Here is a 16,820-nt window from a genome sequence, read left to right on the forward strand (position 1 = left end):
ATATTTGACGTTGATGACATTGATGATGGCATTTGACGAAATGTAACATTTATTGCTTGTCTGGTTGTTCCTGTTTGACGTTGTTATGGTGTAAATCGCTTTACCAATAAACTTGACTTGACACTTTGGGCCTCACTGTAACTCCAACCATTTTCTCTGCAATTGAAATGAAATCCGAAGAATACACATACGCGTATGCGTTCCCTCGGTAAGACTCAAGCAATTCGAGCTAATGACGCGCGGCTGCAACGTGCCGATCTCGCACACATCAACTCGACGAACCACCGGAGGAAGACGCTCATTAGACGGGACGGTCATTACGGCGGGAGGCGTTTAATGCTCTGTTAACTGCACCGACTTGTAGAGCCGCGTGTCTCTATCTGCAGAACATCTCTGCTCTCAGTCTGACCATTTTTTCTGGCAACCTTCAGGCTCAGGTTTTCTGTAAGTGCTTTGATCTCTGATGGACGGGATCATGGCACCCCGGCAGGTAGCTCTCGACGTTTTCAGCCCATAACCCCTGCAGCCCACTGACAAGGTGAGAAAATCTGCAAAGAAGAGACAGGAAGTGACTGCTTCCACTTGTGTCCTGACTGACAGCTGAGTTGGGGGGGGGAGACCGTGTAGTACATGCAATGTGAAAGAGGGGGAGGACTGGATGTCTGGGGGTGTTTAGGGTCACATTTGCGGGAAGGTGCGTCTCCAGAGCACCCTGGTGTTGCCTTAACAGCGACGCTCAAATCAAAGCACAGCCGCGCCACAGGGAAATGGAGTCTGAGACGCAGAGCTGTCATCGTTTAGGCTATAAATCTTTCAATTCCAACCCCGACTGCACCCCACCCCTCCACCACCCATCTGTACATCCGGGTTGCAGAAGCCGCCTCTCCGCAGGAAGGTTTATTTCTCCCGAGGAGAACGTTTGCGGATTTTGGCGCCAGGAAAGCCGGGTGGGGAAATAAATCAGAGCTCATAGCAAGTATTAATTTGACAAGTCAGGAACAACGCGGGCGTCGGAAATAGGGCAGAGTGAGGTGTAACGACAAGTGTGTGTGTGTGTGTGTGTGTGTGTGTGTGTGTGTGTGTGTGTGTGTGTGCATGTGCGCTCCTGTGGTCACTGCTAATGAACTCGGTGTTTGATTTGCTTGTGGACACAACTTTCAGTAGTGTGTTCACTAAAGCCTCTTGTGTGAACACAAACATGGAGCGTGTGTGAAGACGCCAGGGGCATCAGCCGGGGGAGGGGCGGATAGAGGGGGTGCAGAGCCGGCCTTCGTGTTTTTATACCCAACCTCTTTCATTTAGGAACGTAAAATTAGGACATGGAAGGACAAGTCGGTAAGTTGCAGCATTTATTTATTCATTGTCCGGCTAAAGGGGCAACTTTACTTCATGTTATAATGTTTCCTCATCAAAATCACACCCGGAGCATTACTTGATTCTTTCATGAATGTTTGAGAAACCCTTTAATTTCCTGTGGCAACCATTCACTAGTGCAAAACGCCTGGTTGGACCCAGCCACCCCAGACCAGATCTGCAGTTTTCAAGCTCTAGAGGTTCCCCCTCACAGAGCAGCCCTCCCCCACTCAGTTCCTTCAGGCTAGCCAGCAGCAATTAGCAAACAGCGCATCTGCTGAAGCAACACAATGGCGCATTATAGAAGCTACTTCTGTGTAATGCTGGTAAAAGTATTGTTAAATGTTTTTTAAAAGAGAAGCCATGTAGTGATGACTTCCTGAAGGTGGAGCTTCAGTGAGAGCAGGAGCTTCTTAAAGAGACAGAACCCCAATTTCAAGACGTCAAATTACAAAGTCAACTTTCTTTTAAGCCATATATGATATAAACCTCATAATGCTATGAGATGGCACTATGTGCCTGGAAAACACATTTCAGTTTGGTTGTAAGACACCTGGCCCCTTGCTTACAGCAACACCTGAAAAAAATTGTTGGACATTATACAAAAATACATTTTCCATCAAATCATCAATAAAAGTATCATCAGCGAACGGAAACCCAGAGTTCAGTTTCCCACACATTTAACATTTTTAAATAAAACAACCAAAATGCAAAATTTCATCTCAAAAATATGCGCCTTTCAAAACAGCATGGGCCTGTTCTGGGTAGAACATGCACCTGTACACTTGGCTCGGGTTTCTTTTGAATCCATTAGACGAAGGGGCTCAGCCCGTTGCCTTGGCTTCCTTAATGGAGGACTTGAGCTCATCTGCATTGTTGGCTCAGGTGTCTCCCATCTCCTGCTTGACAAACGTCCAGAAATTCCCTGTCGGCCTCAGTAGGGACACTAAGTGACTCCACGGTTGTTCCGGCCGGTCAGCAGGGGGCGCCGTCAGGTGCTGCAGGGTGTGGAGTTGGATGGGATTTCACTCATTACCGTCTGGATCTCTGAAACTCGTACTTGGTGCCTCTCCACTTTTGCTCCACATTTTGGGATCTTGGCTTTCAAACAAGGAACAAAATTTTAACTGAATTTGACAAAACAAAAGATTTTGTGCACTGGGCTACCGTCCAGTCCTTTTTCTCCTGGAAGTTGCTTCTTAAGGTTTTGTCTGCCTCAGAAGTGGCCCAGGCTATTCTCTAATGACCGTTTTGTCTTTTCCCCCACATTTTTTGTTTCCTTCCACTAGACTTTCCATTGTTATTCCTGACAGCAGTCAGCTGCTTTCAGAGTGATCGGATGGCCAGTCCACCTAGTGATTGTGTAGGCATAAAACAGCTACTGCACTTTTGTACTAAAAGTAACGTTTGATTCAGATTTTTTTGATTGTAATATTCACATTTCCAAATCAAAAATTGTTTAAAATTACATAATGGATTTTTTTTCCTCATATTTTCATATGTTCAGGGGATCAACTTCTAGTTGTGCTCGGTTTCTTTATAAACAAAAAGAAAAGCAAAACAAAGAAATCTGTGATCACTGAAGCAACAACAAACTTTGTCGTGACATTCTTGTTTATGTAGATGCACCTGTAGTTGAGATGGATTTTTCCAACTGCCAAAACGACCAGCCGGCCCGCCGCTAAGGCCGCTCCATTTTCAAACTTTCTGGAGCCGCCCCTGGCTCAGGCAGCTCCCCCACACCCCCCCGCCCCTTGCTGCGCACAGCTCTGCTCAGGAAACCTAAATCACCTGCAGAGGCAGGTGCACACACGCGCCTCACATCACGCGCTTTTCCGACATCCGCGCGCGCGCACACACCCACGCACAGCGACACTTTGACTCACACTTATCCCCACTCGCGTGTCAAAATCCAGCACACACAAAAAAAAAACTATGCAAAAATTGTAATTTTCCTCCAAATACGCGCAGAGCATCGTGTCCTGAATGCAACTTAGCGGGGAAATAAAGCCTCTCAAACTGTCGGGCGCACAGCAGGTTGCGCTCAGATTTACATATATTTTGTTTCATTCCTCTACTGGCGGCTGATTCTGCGGGGAAATCCTGCATCCAACTTTGTAAGGACGCCGCTAAGAAGCTCCGTAATGAGCGCAAAGACGAGACCGAAAATCAGGTCAGACAGCCCGCCGCTCTGCAGCGAGCATCCCCGCGGCTCCACGCGGCTCCCCGCCGCTCCCCGCATTCATCCCGCACAAGTTCGGCCGCTTTCGCTCCAACTTACCGATGAGAGCCAGATGGAGAAAGTACAGTCCGAGGAAGTCCATAACGGAGGAATTCAGATGGATGCAAATCCCGGCCAAAGAGACAAGGCGTTGCGCCGCGATGAGGAGAATAATAGCAATTAAAAAAAAGAAGAAGAAGAGGAATAATAATAATAAAATAATAAAAAAATAAAAACAGGGCTCCCGTCCTTCTGCTGTAATTGGCAGCGAAATTAAAGAGCGGAAGAATCGCAGCTATTTCTCAAGTGATGACTGGCCACTTCCACTGACGCTGAAATCCACAGCAGTGCGTGAAAAAACAGCAGCGGAGCCGAGCAGCATCTTTTCTTTTCTTTTTTTTTTTTCTTTAAAGGAGTCAAACTTTTTCTTTCTTTCTTTCTTTTCCCTTTTATTTCCAGTCCTGAAGGCGATTGTAGCTCCGAAATTCACAACAAAGATGCTGGGAACGTTTTTTTTTTGTATGTAGGCTATATATAAAAATTAAGAAACATAATTAAATATATATATATATATATTTTAAAAATGATGTTTTGTTTCAAGTCTTGCGCCTATTGAACATCCCTGACTGTTTCATCAGATCCGTCCCGCGGCTGTTTGCTCTCCTCTTCGCCTCCACCTGGAAACTGCGGATGAATCACTGAATCACTGGCGCGTCGCTTTTTCCTCCGATTCCTCCCCACCTCTTCTTCTTCTTCTTCTTCTTTTTCTCCTTCTTCTTCTTTTGCGCTTTCCGACAATGAGAGGCAGCCCGTGTGATCCTCGGCTGCTGGGTGTGGGGGATTTGGGGTGAGGAGGGTGATGGGGTGCCCCAGCGCCTTTAGAATAAAAATAGTACTACTACTACTAATAATAATGATGATGATGATAATACAAAAAACTGTGGGGAAAAAAATTCAATCCCGGCCAAAGAGTTGAAACAGGGCGAGTGAAATCGATAGCCTATTTCACACAGCCATAAAATGGAAATAACAAAACTGGAAAATGGTGCATAGCCTGTGCAGGAGGCTGTGAGTGCAGTTCATCTGCTCTTTCACCTCAAAGTGGAGTTGTTGTTGTTTTTATTCCATCTTGTTTTGTTTTGTTTTTTTTTTAAAAAAAAAAAAGGAAAAGAAAGAAACTTGCAGTAAAATTGAATAATTTGATGTGTGAGGAAGCGACATCATAACTGTGTCACCATAAAGAGCCTCATCTGTTATGGATTGTTCTTTAATAACCTCATGATGCATCTTGACCTTTTTTCTTTTTTTTTCTTCCTCCAAGCGGATTGTGCAACACTTAACATCAATGAGTTTTGGAGAAAAAAAAAAAAAGAAATTGGTCTTTAAGTCTTGAATTTTAGGCAGTTTGTTCTAGAACCTCATTGGCCGCTGACTTAATATGTACAGCTGAAGCCAGAAGTTTACGTACACACATAAACAGACACACACACACAAAATAAAAATTCTTCTACTACACTCATCTAGTTTTAGGTCCGTTTGAACGACCAAAATTATATCAATTTGCTAAATGTCAGAGTAATGTGAGAATCTGTCAAAGATTTATTTATTAACGTCTTCAAAATCGAAGGCCAGATGACGATGAACTTCTGATTCATGGCTTCAATCACTTACACCTGAGTGCAGACATGATGGGAATGTCAGCCATAAAGTTTAGGTCCAACTGAGTCTTCCAAATGGACACTAAGCATTCAGGCAGTACTGCATGAAGACCTGACACCAAGCTGATGGATTAGAGCACAAACTCTTGAGCAAGGCATTCTTGTCCAACACCAGTGTCTGACCTCACTCATGACTCTTAAACGCCGCGGAAAGCCTCAGCAGATACGTAAAAGGTGCAAAAGGTAGGACAACACGTCCCAAATAGAGGGTCCCTCATCAGAGACATACATGCAGTAATGCCTCATTCTTTCATGCATGTTTGAGAAATTTTTGATCTCCATGCCAAAACGCCTGGGTGGACCTAGCCCCACCTTGGACACGCTGCTCCTCCTCTGTAGCTTCTGTGCTTTCGACTCACAGAGTCCTCCCATTCTCAGCTCCTTCAGACTAGCCAGCAGCATTTAGCAAACACCTTACGGAACGGTGCATCTGCTGAACTCATTATAGGAGCTACTTCTCAATGCAACAATGGTAAAGACGTCATCAGAGGGTCAATAGAGGAGCCATGTTGGGATCACTTTCTGAAGGTTGAGTCTCAGAAAGAGCAGGAGTTTTTAAAGAGACAGAGGCGCAATTTCAAGGTGTTAAATTACAAAGTCGAGTTTCTTGTAAGTCATATTTGATATATAGCATTTTTATAACGATTGAAGGTAACATAGTTGCTCAATTTTGCTGCAAAATGATACCATGTGCCCAGAAAATACATAATACCTCCACCTTAAGAAAGGTACATCATGTGAGTTTATACTTTAGGTGTATTTGGATTTGTCTGAATAGATGAAAGTAAATTCACATTAAATTCAAATTCCCACCGAGTTCCTGTTTGTATCCTGCATCAAATTCCACCTGAAGCGTCACGTCAATTCTGCAGGGATGTAAACCTAAAGCCGTCCACAGAGCGTCCTCACGCTCTCCTTTCAAAACAAAACCAAGAGTAATCTATTTCCATCTGGGTTTTTGGGGCAGCGGCAGTGATTGACGCATTAGGCAATCTTTACTGTGATTATTTTGAGACGTAACCCACTTTTTTCCTCATCTTCTGCTCCACGCGCCCGGAACATCCCGGTTTAGATCCGGGAGAGGCCGCGCGTCAATGCATCAAGGCGCATTAGCCCGGAGTCGCACGCGTGTGCGAACAGCCGCTTTGCGTGTTCGGTTCTGACATCACTTTTCAGGTTTCGGCCAGAGTCTGAGTTTCCTTTCAAGCTGTTAAAGCTCTCGCAGCTGACAAATTAAAATTTGAGCAGTGGCCCTGTTGGGAGTTGTTTTCCCTCCTCGAGTCTATTCTTGGAAGTTTTACAGCTTCTCATTGACACTTTTATCTGAACGCTTGCTTGTGCAGTTGGTAAAAAGAAGAAATAAAAAAAAAATGCCAGATATGGAAATATAAGAAAATTGACACCAATTTTTTTTGTAAAAGAAAATAAAAGCCTCAGACGCCACAAGCCTCTTTTAAGCCATCTAGTCTTTTGAAAGGGAGTGTGGGGACAGTGTGACTCTGACGATCTGGTTGCTCAGACAGTGGGAGGGCTGAGAGTAGAGACTCTGCAGGGGGTGAGATGCGTCTGGGTGGATTTGTGAGAATTCCTCACAGCCCGCCGCAGTCTTTGTCGTCGATTTCTCCACTGAAAAGCCAAACTGTGTCTTTCGGCGTCTTTATATCCGTGGGGTTTTCTCGGCGGCCCTGCGGATGCTTTCAATTACTTCAGGGTCCAGACATTTTCTCCAAAGCCAGCATAATATTTAAACACTCTTCCAGATCTTCCAGGTGCCAAGCATGGACCAGGACAAGATGGAGAGTGAAACGTTTCATCCAGTGGAAGCGTGACTTACACAAAAGTGGCACAAGACAAAAGTGCCTTGCATTTTTTTCATCTAATCGTCTAAATAAACATTTAAGGGTGGAGGATTCTGTATCTTTGGCCACTATAGAGTGAAACCCCTGAATGTAATGATTTGCATTAATAAATCCATATTTTCAGCAATACGACGTCTTTCGTAAATACAAATGGGCAATTTAGACTCGTGTCTAATTTTCTTTCCATTTCAGAACTGTGCACTACTTTGTCTCAATCTATCACATAGCTGTGCTTGGCAAGGTAACTGATGTGTGTTGGAGACTTTTAGGCACATTTTTGGAACTTCTTGCACTGTGTAGACTCAAGAAGAGGAAAAAAATAGCAACAGAGTCCAAGGGTTGGACTCCTTGGCGGTGGTCCAGAATCAGATGACCTGAGAACCTCCTCTGCAGGAACAACGAAACCTCGCCGCCTTGCTGTTGGGCAAACTTGCCACGGCAGGAGAGGACGATGCAATCGTTACTGGGGATTTCAGAACACTGTACGCCAACGTTCACCTCACCTCAACCCTACCTTCCTGTGAGCTTCTTCAAATGTACATCGTGTGCCAAAACCCCCCCACATCTCACTCTTATTCGGGGAGAAATGTCTCCTGCATCTGCGCGTCTCCATTCTTTGCCATTTAAAGCATTTGCCACTCTGATGTCACAACCCGGGAGACAATATGGGACACGTGTCTCGTGCGCCAGCCTTGAAGAGGCTTTCGATCCCCATGAGGTGCTAATTTATCTAATGTATTCGGTTTAACACCATCCCCTGCCTTGCTTCTTTTCATTAGAATTTACAGCATATCTCCACAGATTCTCAGTCTCACAGAGGCACACGGAGAGAATCTAGAGGGTGAAGAAGAGACGTGGGGGGCAGAGGGAGAGGAGGGCGGGGGAATGTGAGAGAACTGGCGCTACACCACCTACACAATCAAGCCAATTCAGTGCGACTCGACGTTCGCAATGGAGTCACTTTGTAGTCCTGCTATTGAGCGAGGACGGAGCTGAATCAGATGCTGGAGCTGCTTCCAAGGCCGTTCTGCACAAACAAAGTCTGGCTGGGCAACGGAGTTACAGTTACAGGATAATAACCCAAGGCTGACTGCAGTGCAGCTCTTCTGTTTGCTGCCATTCCTTTCACTTAGTATGTCTCAGTCTGCCACCCTCTCTCTCTCAGTCTTGCACTTTTTGACGTTCTCTTGCTATGTTTCTCTCAACATAGCTTTTTCTGTAATTCAATTATGAGTGTAACGTCGGTTATGCAGTGTTTAGCGGCTGTTTCCTGAGCAGGAGCCCAAGGCTGAACTCTTAGTCTTATTTGTGAGAACAAATGCTCTCGCTCAACATTTCATTAGGTGCAGGTGTTCTATAGTTTAGCATAAATAAATGACGTGGCAGCAACCTGACGCATGTAGGTTTTAGTGGTTGCAGAATTTCTTCTTTGTCTCTGGTGAAAGTTTAACCGTTTTTCCTGCTAACGCTAGGCACACGTTTGTTTTGGTTGCATTAACCTGGAACGCCCTGCGCTGTGGTCCCCTCCCTGCTTTTGGAGCGGTCTCCGGTCCACTTGGCATTCGCATGTGCATTTGAACCGCTCCAGAATTCACTTCGACTGAGCCGAGGTTGAGGTTTCTACACAAACCAGAGTTAGCTTTTTTTAAAAGTTTTTGGCCTGCAAGTTCGATTGCGCATTCTCGCTTCCTCAAACGTAGCGTGCATTCTAGCCGAGCGAACTAGAGTTGGATCAAAGCGGACTGAACAGGGCTGGAGAGAAAGCACCCCGAGTCACTTCACACATTTAGAGGAGGCGCATGAACCATGATTACTCTTTTCAGTGCTGAATACAATCTCAACGCACAACACATCATCAAACCATTCAGCAGATGGGATACGGCAGCTGAAGACCACACAGACAGCTGCTCCTGCCCGCTTGTTGCAGGCTGATCAGAATCAGATTGTGATCACAGATTGGAAAAGTGTTGCCCGGCCTAATGAGTCCGTAATTCAGCCGTAGCGTCGAGACGGTTGGGTCGGATGCGTGGAGGCGTGGGCAATAATCAGGAATATTTAAACGTCACAGCACCTGAATATTAACAATCATGTCACTGCATTTCCTGTTTGATCTGAAGGCTACTCCCGACTTGATGATGTCAACTGTCACACACTGATTTCTTGAATGTGATAAGAAGTTCACTGCAGGGTGATAACATTCACAGTCAGATCTCAGTCTACCGGAGCATCTTTTTGAGATGGCTGTACAAGGTCAGATCGGTCTGACCTTTGCTTTGCGCTGATGTATCGGCTCTGCGGTCCATCGGTACCGAAAAGCTTCACCCTCAGACCTGGGTTCAAAATGCGCCGGCGTGACAGACTCCGATCAGGCGTCTTGGATCGCGACGCAACATTTTGATGGTCTGTAGAGACTCAGTGGATTGAAATGGACTGAACAAAACAAACACAGGGTTCAACAGCAGCGCAACACTGGTCAATATACGGAGTGCTCTATGGAACTTGTGATTAGTTTATTTCCTAAAGGACACATCGCAAAAGATCAAGCTAAACTTTAATTACATTTTCAGTAGTAGCAACACAAACTCTTTCATTTATGCTGTATTCATGAAGGGATGTGATAATGGCTCACCTGGTCTCCTTTATGAGAACTGTCCTCATCTGTAAGCGCCCTTTATATTTCACAGTAATAGAAAAAGCTGAGTGTACATCACTCTCCACTGTAGTCTGCAGGATTTCTATCATAAAGTTTCTTCAATATTTATTGGTTATGGCACAAGCTGTTTGTTTGGTGAGGTCCTTTAGTAAGTTGGTAGTTTGGTTCTTTTATTTTTCCAAAATCAAGAACCTTATATTACTTATATCAATATACTTTTTGAATATTTCTGTATTCAAAAAGTTAAGATTTCCTATTTAAAGATTTTTAAAAAGATTCCAAAAAATGTACAGCGGGATTGGAGTGATTCATATCAATAACCCTCATAGAAAAATACTGAGAAGCTTCTTGCTTATTTTTCTCTGAGAGCGTGTTTTAAGGAATATGTGAAGCAGTGAAAAAATACTTAATTTAAAACACTTGGATCATATTACACCTTTTTACTGAGAGTCAAGGCTGTTCTTTTTTTTACAGCGATAATAGAAACACAGTCGGGTAAAGAACTTTCCATTGCAGGGGCCTTACAAAAATATATTAAAGTTTATTAAGAGAAAGGATAATTTTAAAAGTCCCGTTGAGCCATTAAATTTGTTATAAGGGGCAGTTATTATTCATATTTATCAACTCCATGAGGATGGAGTCGAATGTAGATCTCAAAGCTTATTTTAAGTTAATTTTGTCTATTTCAATCATCCTAAAAGCACAGTCTGGAACAGAGTAATTGGATAGAAACATTTTAGAGCATTTTAGTGTAATGTCAAATCTTCCTCCGTTCTGCAAAGAAGGAAGTTGCACTCATGTCTTCTTCAGAGGTTTTTCCTAAAGTGGCTGAGGGAAAGAGTGCAGTGTGAAAGCGAAACACACCAGTTGAAAATGTAACCCTTGAGTCGAGCTGTGAAAGAAAGCTCACAAGATGGTGTGTGAGGAGATACTGGACATGCAGCAACATGGAAAGTAATACAATGTGAACTTAATTGTTTCTGTAATCTAAGTTTTGTGCATAAATTAGAGCGCGCGCTGTGCTTCATATTGCGTGCTGTCGCTCTCTTTGATGCTTTGGTTTGCTGTCTGTCGTGTGCAGACAGCGTTCTGTCGTGTGCTGGATGGGGGTCAGTGGTTGCAGCTGCTCGCTGCAGCGTTTTGATGTCAGATTTACTCACCAAAGCAAATCAAACGACGAGAGAAGAGCACAGAACAAACTCAATGACTCGCAAACAGAACTGCATCAGGGTCTTCTGAAAACAGTAAGACTTCCTCAGCTGGCGAAGGAACAACTGTCTCTGTTGGATCTTTTTACCAAGTGACTTTCTGTTAGGCATCCGCTTCAGGGATGGCGTGTATAAGTGATGATTTCCAGAACTTTCCTATTATTTTCACAGTCTCCTTGGTGTTAAAGGTAACCGAGAGCTATTGGCTACACAAAACAAGTTTATTATATTTTTTAACCATGTCTAAGATAATGAGATTTGAATCTTGCTCTGTCACTTTAACTCCAAATAAGCTGCTTCTGGCCACGCCCCACAACTCCACATTTACACCAGCACATTATGTAGCACAGTTACATAACCATAGATCTTCAAAAAGCATGTTAACTTAACAAGAGCAGTGGGAAGAAGACACAGCCCTGGGTAGCACCGCTGCAGTTCCTCTGGAAGCTAGTACTGGATTTTTTTTATTTCACAGATTTTCTAAAATTTGATGTGTGGCTTTAAGCTGCTGCTGAATGTGTTTGCAGGCGTTTTAACCTGGGATGGTAAAACACGAAGCTGCCACTGTATCACCAAGCAGAATCCGACGCTGTCAGAAGGAGACGGGGTTTCTTCCTGACCGAAAAACTTTAGTGGAAAAACAGAAACTCTTCTTGGCTTTGAACAGCCAAAATATTTATATTCGTGGAAAGTTTTTGACCCACAATGACATGTGGAGTAAGAAAACAGTTTAGACGTTAATGCTTTTGTTAAAGTTGCTTATCCCTCTAAAAACAGTGTAGCAGCAACAGAGCCAGACTAAAAACACATGTCTGATATGCAGCTTAGAGTTTATGAACTTCTCCTCACCGACAGTGGAACTGTCTTTCTAAACAGTGTTGCACAACGTTGCTTATATACCAAGGTTTAGTACCACCTGCAGAACAAATCCGCCACACATACACAACCTAGATGAATTCAGTTACCTTCTAAAAGACTCAAATGATGACACACTCCTGTGTTTTTTGAAATCTCAAGGCTTCTCTCGGTGCTAGACTTGCGTTTCCGCCACAGCAGCCCTTTTTCAGTCGCCGTCTGCTCTTCATTGCCGGGTTGCTTTCACGGTTCAGTGAAGAGCAACGTGTTTCTGCTCCTTCCTGTTGGAAACACTTTTTCACGTGATCAACAGCCGGATGTTGCAACTGATGGAAACGTCCCAGAAAACAGGAAGTCATATGAGGACAATGGTTTGATGTGTCATTCCAACGTGTTGACTCCATATCTTCTGTAAACTCAGCATCATGTGGGTTGTGCTTAACCCCTGCGCCACCGCAGCAGCCCAAGAGGTCGTGCTCATTGAGAGTCGATGTAAAACCCCAGAGGTTTTCAGATGCTACAAGGCAGATTCAGCTCTCGTTTTGATGAATTTCAGCTACTCGTCTTGTGTTGGCAGCAGTATGTTTCAAATGTACAGCAAGTACGAGTAGAAATGTGCAAAGTCTATGAGGCCTTCTTGAAAGAGGAAGCAAAAATGGAGGAACGGTTTAATGCTGACGTTCTTCCAGCAGTGGCCTGAGAGACCTAATTATTCCGTTCATTAGCGTGACGCAAAAAGAAGAGAGAGGTCTTGTTTCTTTTTTCCCACACAGAATTATAAAAGAAAATTTCCTTTTAAAGTCCCTTCAGGAAGTTAAAGATCATGTTTGTTTTTTTTATAAATCCAAGCAAAATATTAGCAAACTTTCTTCGAAGAGTGTCTCCAGATGAGGCTCTGAAGGGGATTTTTTTTTTTTTGCTTCAGAATATTTTTGAATAAAAAAAACGGGCAAGCTTTAAAAGATGACTTTCACATGCAGATAAAGAAAAATAAAAAAAAAAAATAAAAAAAATTGTAGCCTGAGGAAAATAAAAGATCAGAATTTTATCAAGATAAACAAATATTCCAAGCGCTGACTGGCTTAATATAAATCAATGAATTCAACTAAAATGTTTCAACAGGTAATTATGCACTGCAGACAAATTTGTGAACGTTCACACTTACATGTTTGTTGCTATGAAGATGCTGTAGATCTTATAATAAACACCAATCGTATTCTAAGTTAGTTATTATTTTTCTTCTTTGGTACAAATAATGTAAAGCCTTCATGTCTGACGCCCTCAGCTTCAGAGCAGAGGTAACGGAGCGCAGACGTTAAAGCAGCAGAAGGTTTTCACCCCAGACCAGAGAAACAATCTCTGCTAAAAATTTCAACCTTCAACCTCAAGTTGAAATCGCGCACACACACACACAAAACGTGCTTTTCACAATCTAACTCCATTCTTACATATTCAGATGAAAAGTGGCCAGCCTGGCGTTGAGCTGAACGAGCCGGCCCAAGGCATGTTTGAGATAAGCGGCTACGCGTTTCACGTTGCCGTACGATGTGCGGCAGCACGCATTGCCGTGTGATTCAATACTTTATGGGACGTATTAAAACATTAAACTTTTCAAATTCAGTCGACTTTACATAACTTGACTATTAATTCCTGAAATGTACATATAAATAGCTCCTATGCTGCGCTGAATTAGTGGGCGCAGACACTTGGAGAGCACCGACATCTGCGACATGATCATCAACCTCCAAAGCAGCCAGCGTGTCGGAACGTTTCTTTTTCTTTTTTCTTATTTTTTTTACTGTTTTCGAAAGCATCCAGCTTTCAAAAACACTCGAGATGCATTCGACCTCTAAACGTGACGCCGGGGGACCCGATGCCATTTCAGGAGATAACGCTTCCTCCTCCTGCTCATGATATCAATAATTACTCACTGGCAACATTATCTCTCATAAACTTGAGAGGTTGGGATGGTGGGGAGGGAAGGAGGGAGAAAAAAAGCAAGAAAAGTGCCTGGCTAGACATCAACCTGTGTGAGTTTTCCCCTAAGGTAGCCTGTGCAAAAAGAGATGTGCGCGTCCCTGAAGCTACCCAAGGCATTGCATTTTTAAACAGGCAGATGTGGTGCGATTTTTAAAAAACATGTCATTCCTTCCTAATTGGACTACGGCTTTTAGTGTTTGGCCCACCGGGCCGAAGAAAAGGCAGCCAGGAGAAAAAGAACATGAGAATCAAGACAGTTTTAGAGAATGATGATGATGATGATGTTGATGGCAATTTTCGTCACTGACGAAGACAGAAAAGAAGCTGAAATGTGTGACAAAGCAGCTAAATATTAAACAGCTGATGTTTTCCCCTTTCTCTATTCCACCCTGATAAAACTCAAATTAAATACGATCACCATGATGATCACTGTTATGTTTGAAGGAACAAGTGAAGAGCTTGCAGTCCTGACGGCCCCGTCCCAGCTGTGGTGCACGGGAGTGGCAGCATTATGCTGTGATTCTGTCGAGATCGATTTTGCAATCAGCTGTCCGAGAAATTGTAGAGATATACGAATATAGTCTCGTTTTGAGTCCGTTGTTAATTAAAAGCATAAACTCCGCTCCTTCAGACTGGCCAGCAGCAATTAGCAAACATCTGGTGGAAATGTTAAGGTCATTTAATGAGTCGGCTTGTTAAAGGCTTAAGAGAGGAGCCATGTTGTGATGACTTCCTGAAAGCGGAGTTTCAGAATGAGCAGGACTTTCTTAAAGAGACAGAGGCCCAATTTTAAGACGTTAAATCAGGAAGTCAAGTTTCCTCTAAGTCATATTTAATCTACAGAACATTTTTATAACAACTGAAGTTACTTTATGCTGTAAAACGATACCATGTGGCTGGATAATACATGGTAAGGTCTGAATCCCTGACTCCTAGATTTCTAACCATGCAAAATTTATCCACAGCGACTCTCAGAAGATACGAGTTACGACATTTCATTTCCCTTTGGAGTAAATAAAGTATTTTCAAATTCAGTTGATCCAAATGTTTCGCTGCAGGGACTAAATGGCATTATGACGAAGACGAAAGGACATCATGTGAAAATATCGAAGCGAGATCAGCCAGGAAGCTGCAGCTTGGGCACACAGTCTTCTAAGCAGACGGTGACCCTAACATGATGCCAGACGAGTTACAGAGTGACCGGAGGACGATGAGCCCTGACCTCGGTGTTATAGAAAACTTGTGGGCCGATTCATTTACGTCAGTTCTTTCTGTATATAAACCGATTCTCTGCAATCATTTTCTGGAAAATCTAAGTATGATTTACTGACAATAGATCAGGCATTTTTGCTTTCCACAAATTGTTTAAAATACCAACAAAAAAAAAAGAAATATCCAATTACATTCTGTGTTAATGGGGCGGTGTTATGTGAAATCAACATTTTTGAGCTTTACATCATGTTATAATGTTATTCCCTCATCAAAAACATACATTGACTGTTGCCTTCATTCTTTCATATATGTCTGAGAAATCCCTTAATCTCCATGGCAACAAAATGCCTGGTTGGACCTCGCCTTGCCTTCAAGACACAGGTCTGACTCGGAAGAGCAGTTTCCAAGCTTCCACCTCACACAGCAGCCCTCCCCCGCTCTGCTCCTTCAGACTAGCCAGCAGCAATTAGCAAACACCTGGAGGAACTGAGCATCTGGTGAGCTCACTATAGGAGGTACTTCTCAGTGCAACGCTGGCAAAAACATTGTTAAAAGGTTAATATAGGAGCCATATTGTGATGACTTCATGAGGGCAGGAGTTTCTTCTAGAGACAGAGAACCAATTTCAAGGTGTTAAATTAGGAAGTGAAATTTCTTTATAGCAATATTTGATTACATAAAGCATTGTCATAACAACTGAGGGCAAATATTTACTTAATTGTGCTATATGTAATACAGCCCCTTTAAAGTTGGATTGTCCAAAAAAGCAAAAACCCATTATATTTTATGTACAAGAGATTTAATTGTTTTTCACAACAATCTATAGTCCTTGTAAGAGTCAGCTCACATACTCTACAGAACCTTCAAGCTACTCAGTCCTGACCAAGTGAAACGAGTGGAGTTGCTTGTAATTGTGCTGATACTTTTTGTTCCATCGTAGCTTGCTGCTCATAAGTCCGAACAAACGTCTCTTACAATCTCTCATTGGCCTCGTGGCATTTTCCAATGAGGTCAGGAAGAACGGGCAGGAAAAACCCATTAGAGTTAATGTTGTTGACCAGCCGACTGTGTCCCGAGCGCACCCCGGAACCGGTGGCCTCTCCCAACGGAGAAAATCGCTCAACAACAAAGCTCCTTTGGGTTTTTGTCAACAAACGCGATAAGGCTGCTGGACGTTGAGCTCCCGAGAGCTCGGCCCGGTCACTCATCTGGACGATCCAACAGACTAAACCCAGTCCACGAAGAAAGCAAGCCAACAACCCACAGGACCCCCAAAAGTCCCACTGCCAATAGTCCAACATCACAGAAGCCCCTCAGGACGAACGTCTGTGATCCAAAGCAGGCGCGTGCAGAGGGGGGTGCTTTGGGGGCTTGAGCACCTGCCCCTTTTGCTCCATGGCCCCAAGTGCCCTTTTGTTTTGTTTTTGTTTTTTTTCTTACACATGTACTACAATTATTACTATATTACTATGATTACTATTATTATTATGATTACTTTGCAAGAAAAAACAACACAATAAGCCTCCGGTCACATTGTTACCTTTGACCTTTTGCCCGTGACGCACGACGCACTTGCCTCTCGCGCGCGGTGAGATGAGGCGGCTAAGTGCGGAGCTCAAGCTAGCGACGTTCGAGATTACAAAACAGCTTTTGGTGAACTGAAAAAAATTATTTTTGGTGAAAACACTGGAGTCGGCTTGCTACTTGTCAGATAACGGGAAACGTTAAATGTTGTATCGTTTCTCCTTCAGCACGGAGTCG

General features: G+C 43.5%; 1 protein-coding gene across 1 annotated transcript in view; it reads right to left on the minus strand.

Moving 5' to 3' along the window:
- gfra4a (GDNF family receptor alpha 4a) overlaps window positions 1-4,337 on the minus strand; it is a 148,186-nt gene extending 143,849 nt beyond the window's left edge. Inside the window, 1 exon segment of the mRNA XM_055057284.1 lies at window positions 3,635-4,337. Within this exon segment, the coding sequence (XP_054913259.1) occupies window positions 3,635-3,677 (43 nt within the window). The 5' untranslated portion in view covers window positions 3,678-4,337.
- Between the last annotated feature and the right edge of the window lie 12,483 nt (window positions 4,338-16,820).

The sequence above is a fragment of the Poeciliopsis prolifica genome, unplaced genomic scaffold, assembly GCF_027474105.1.
Source record: "Poeciliopsis prolifica strain line A6 unplaced genomic scaffold, Auburn_PproV2 SCAFFOLD047, whole genome shotgun sequence".
Lineage (NCBI taxonomy): Eukaryota > Metazoa > Chordata > Actinopteri > Cyprinodontiformes > Poeciliidae > Poeciliopsis > Poeciliopsis prolifica.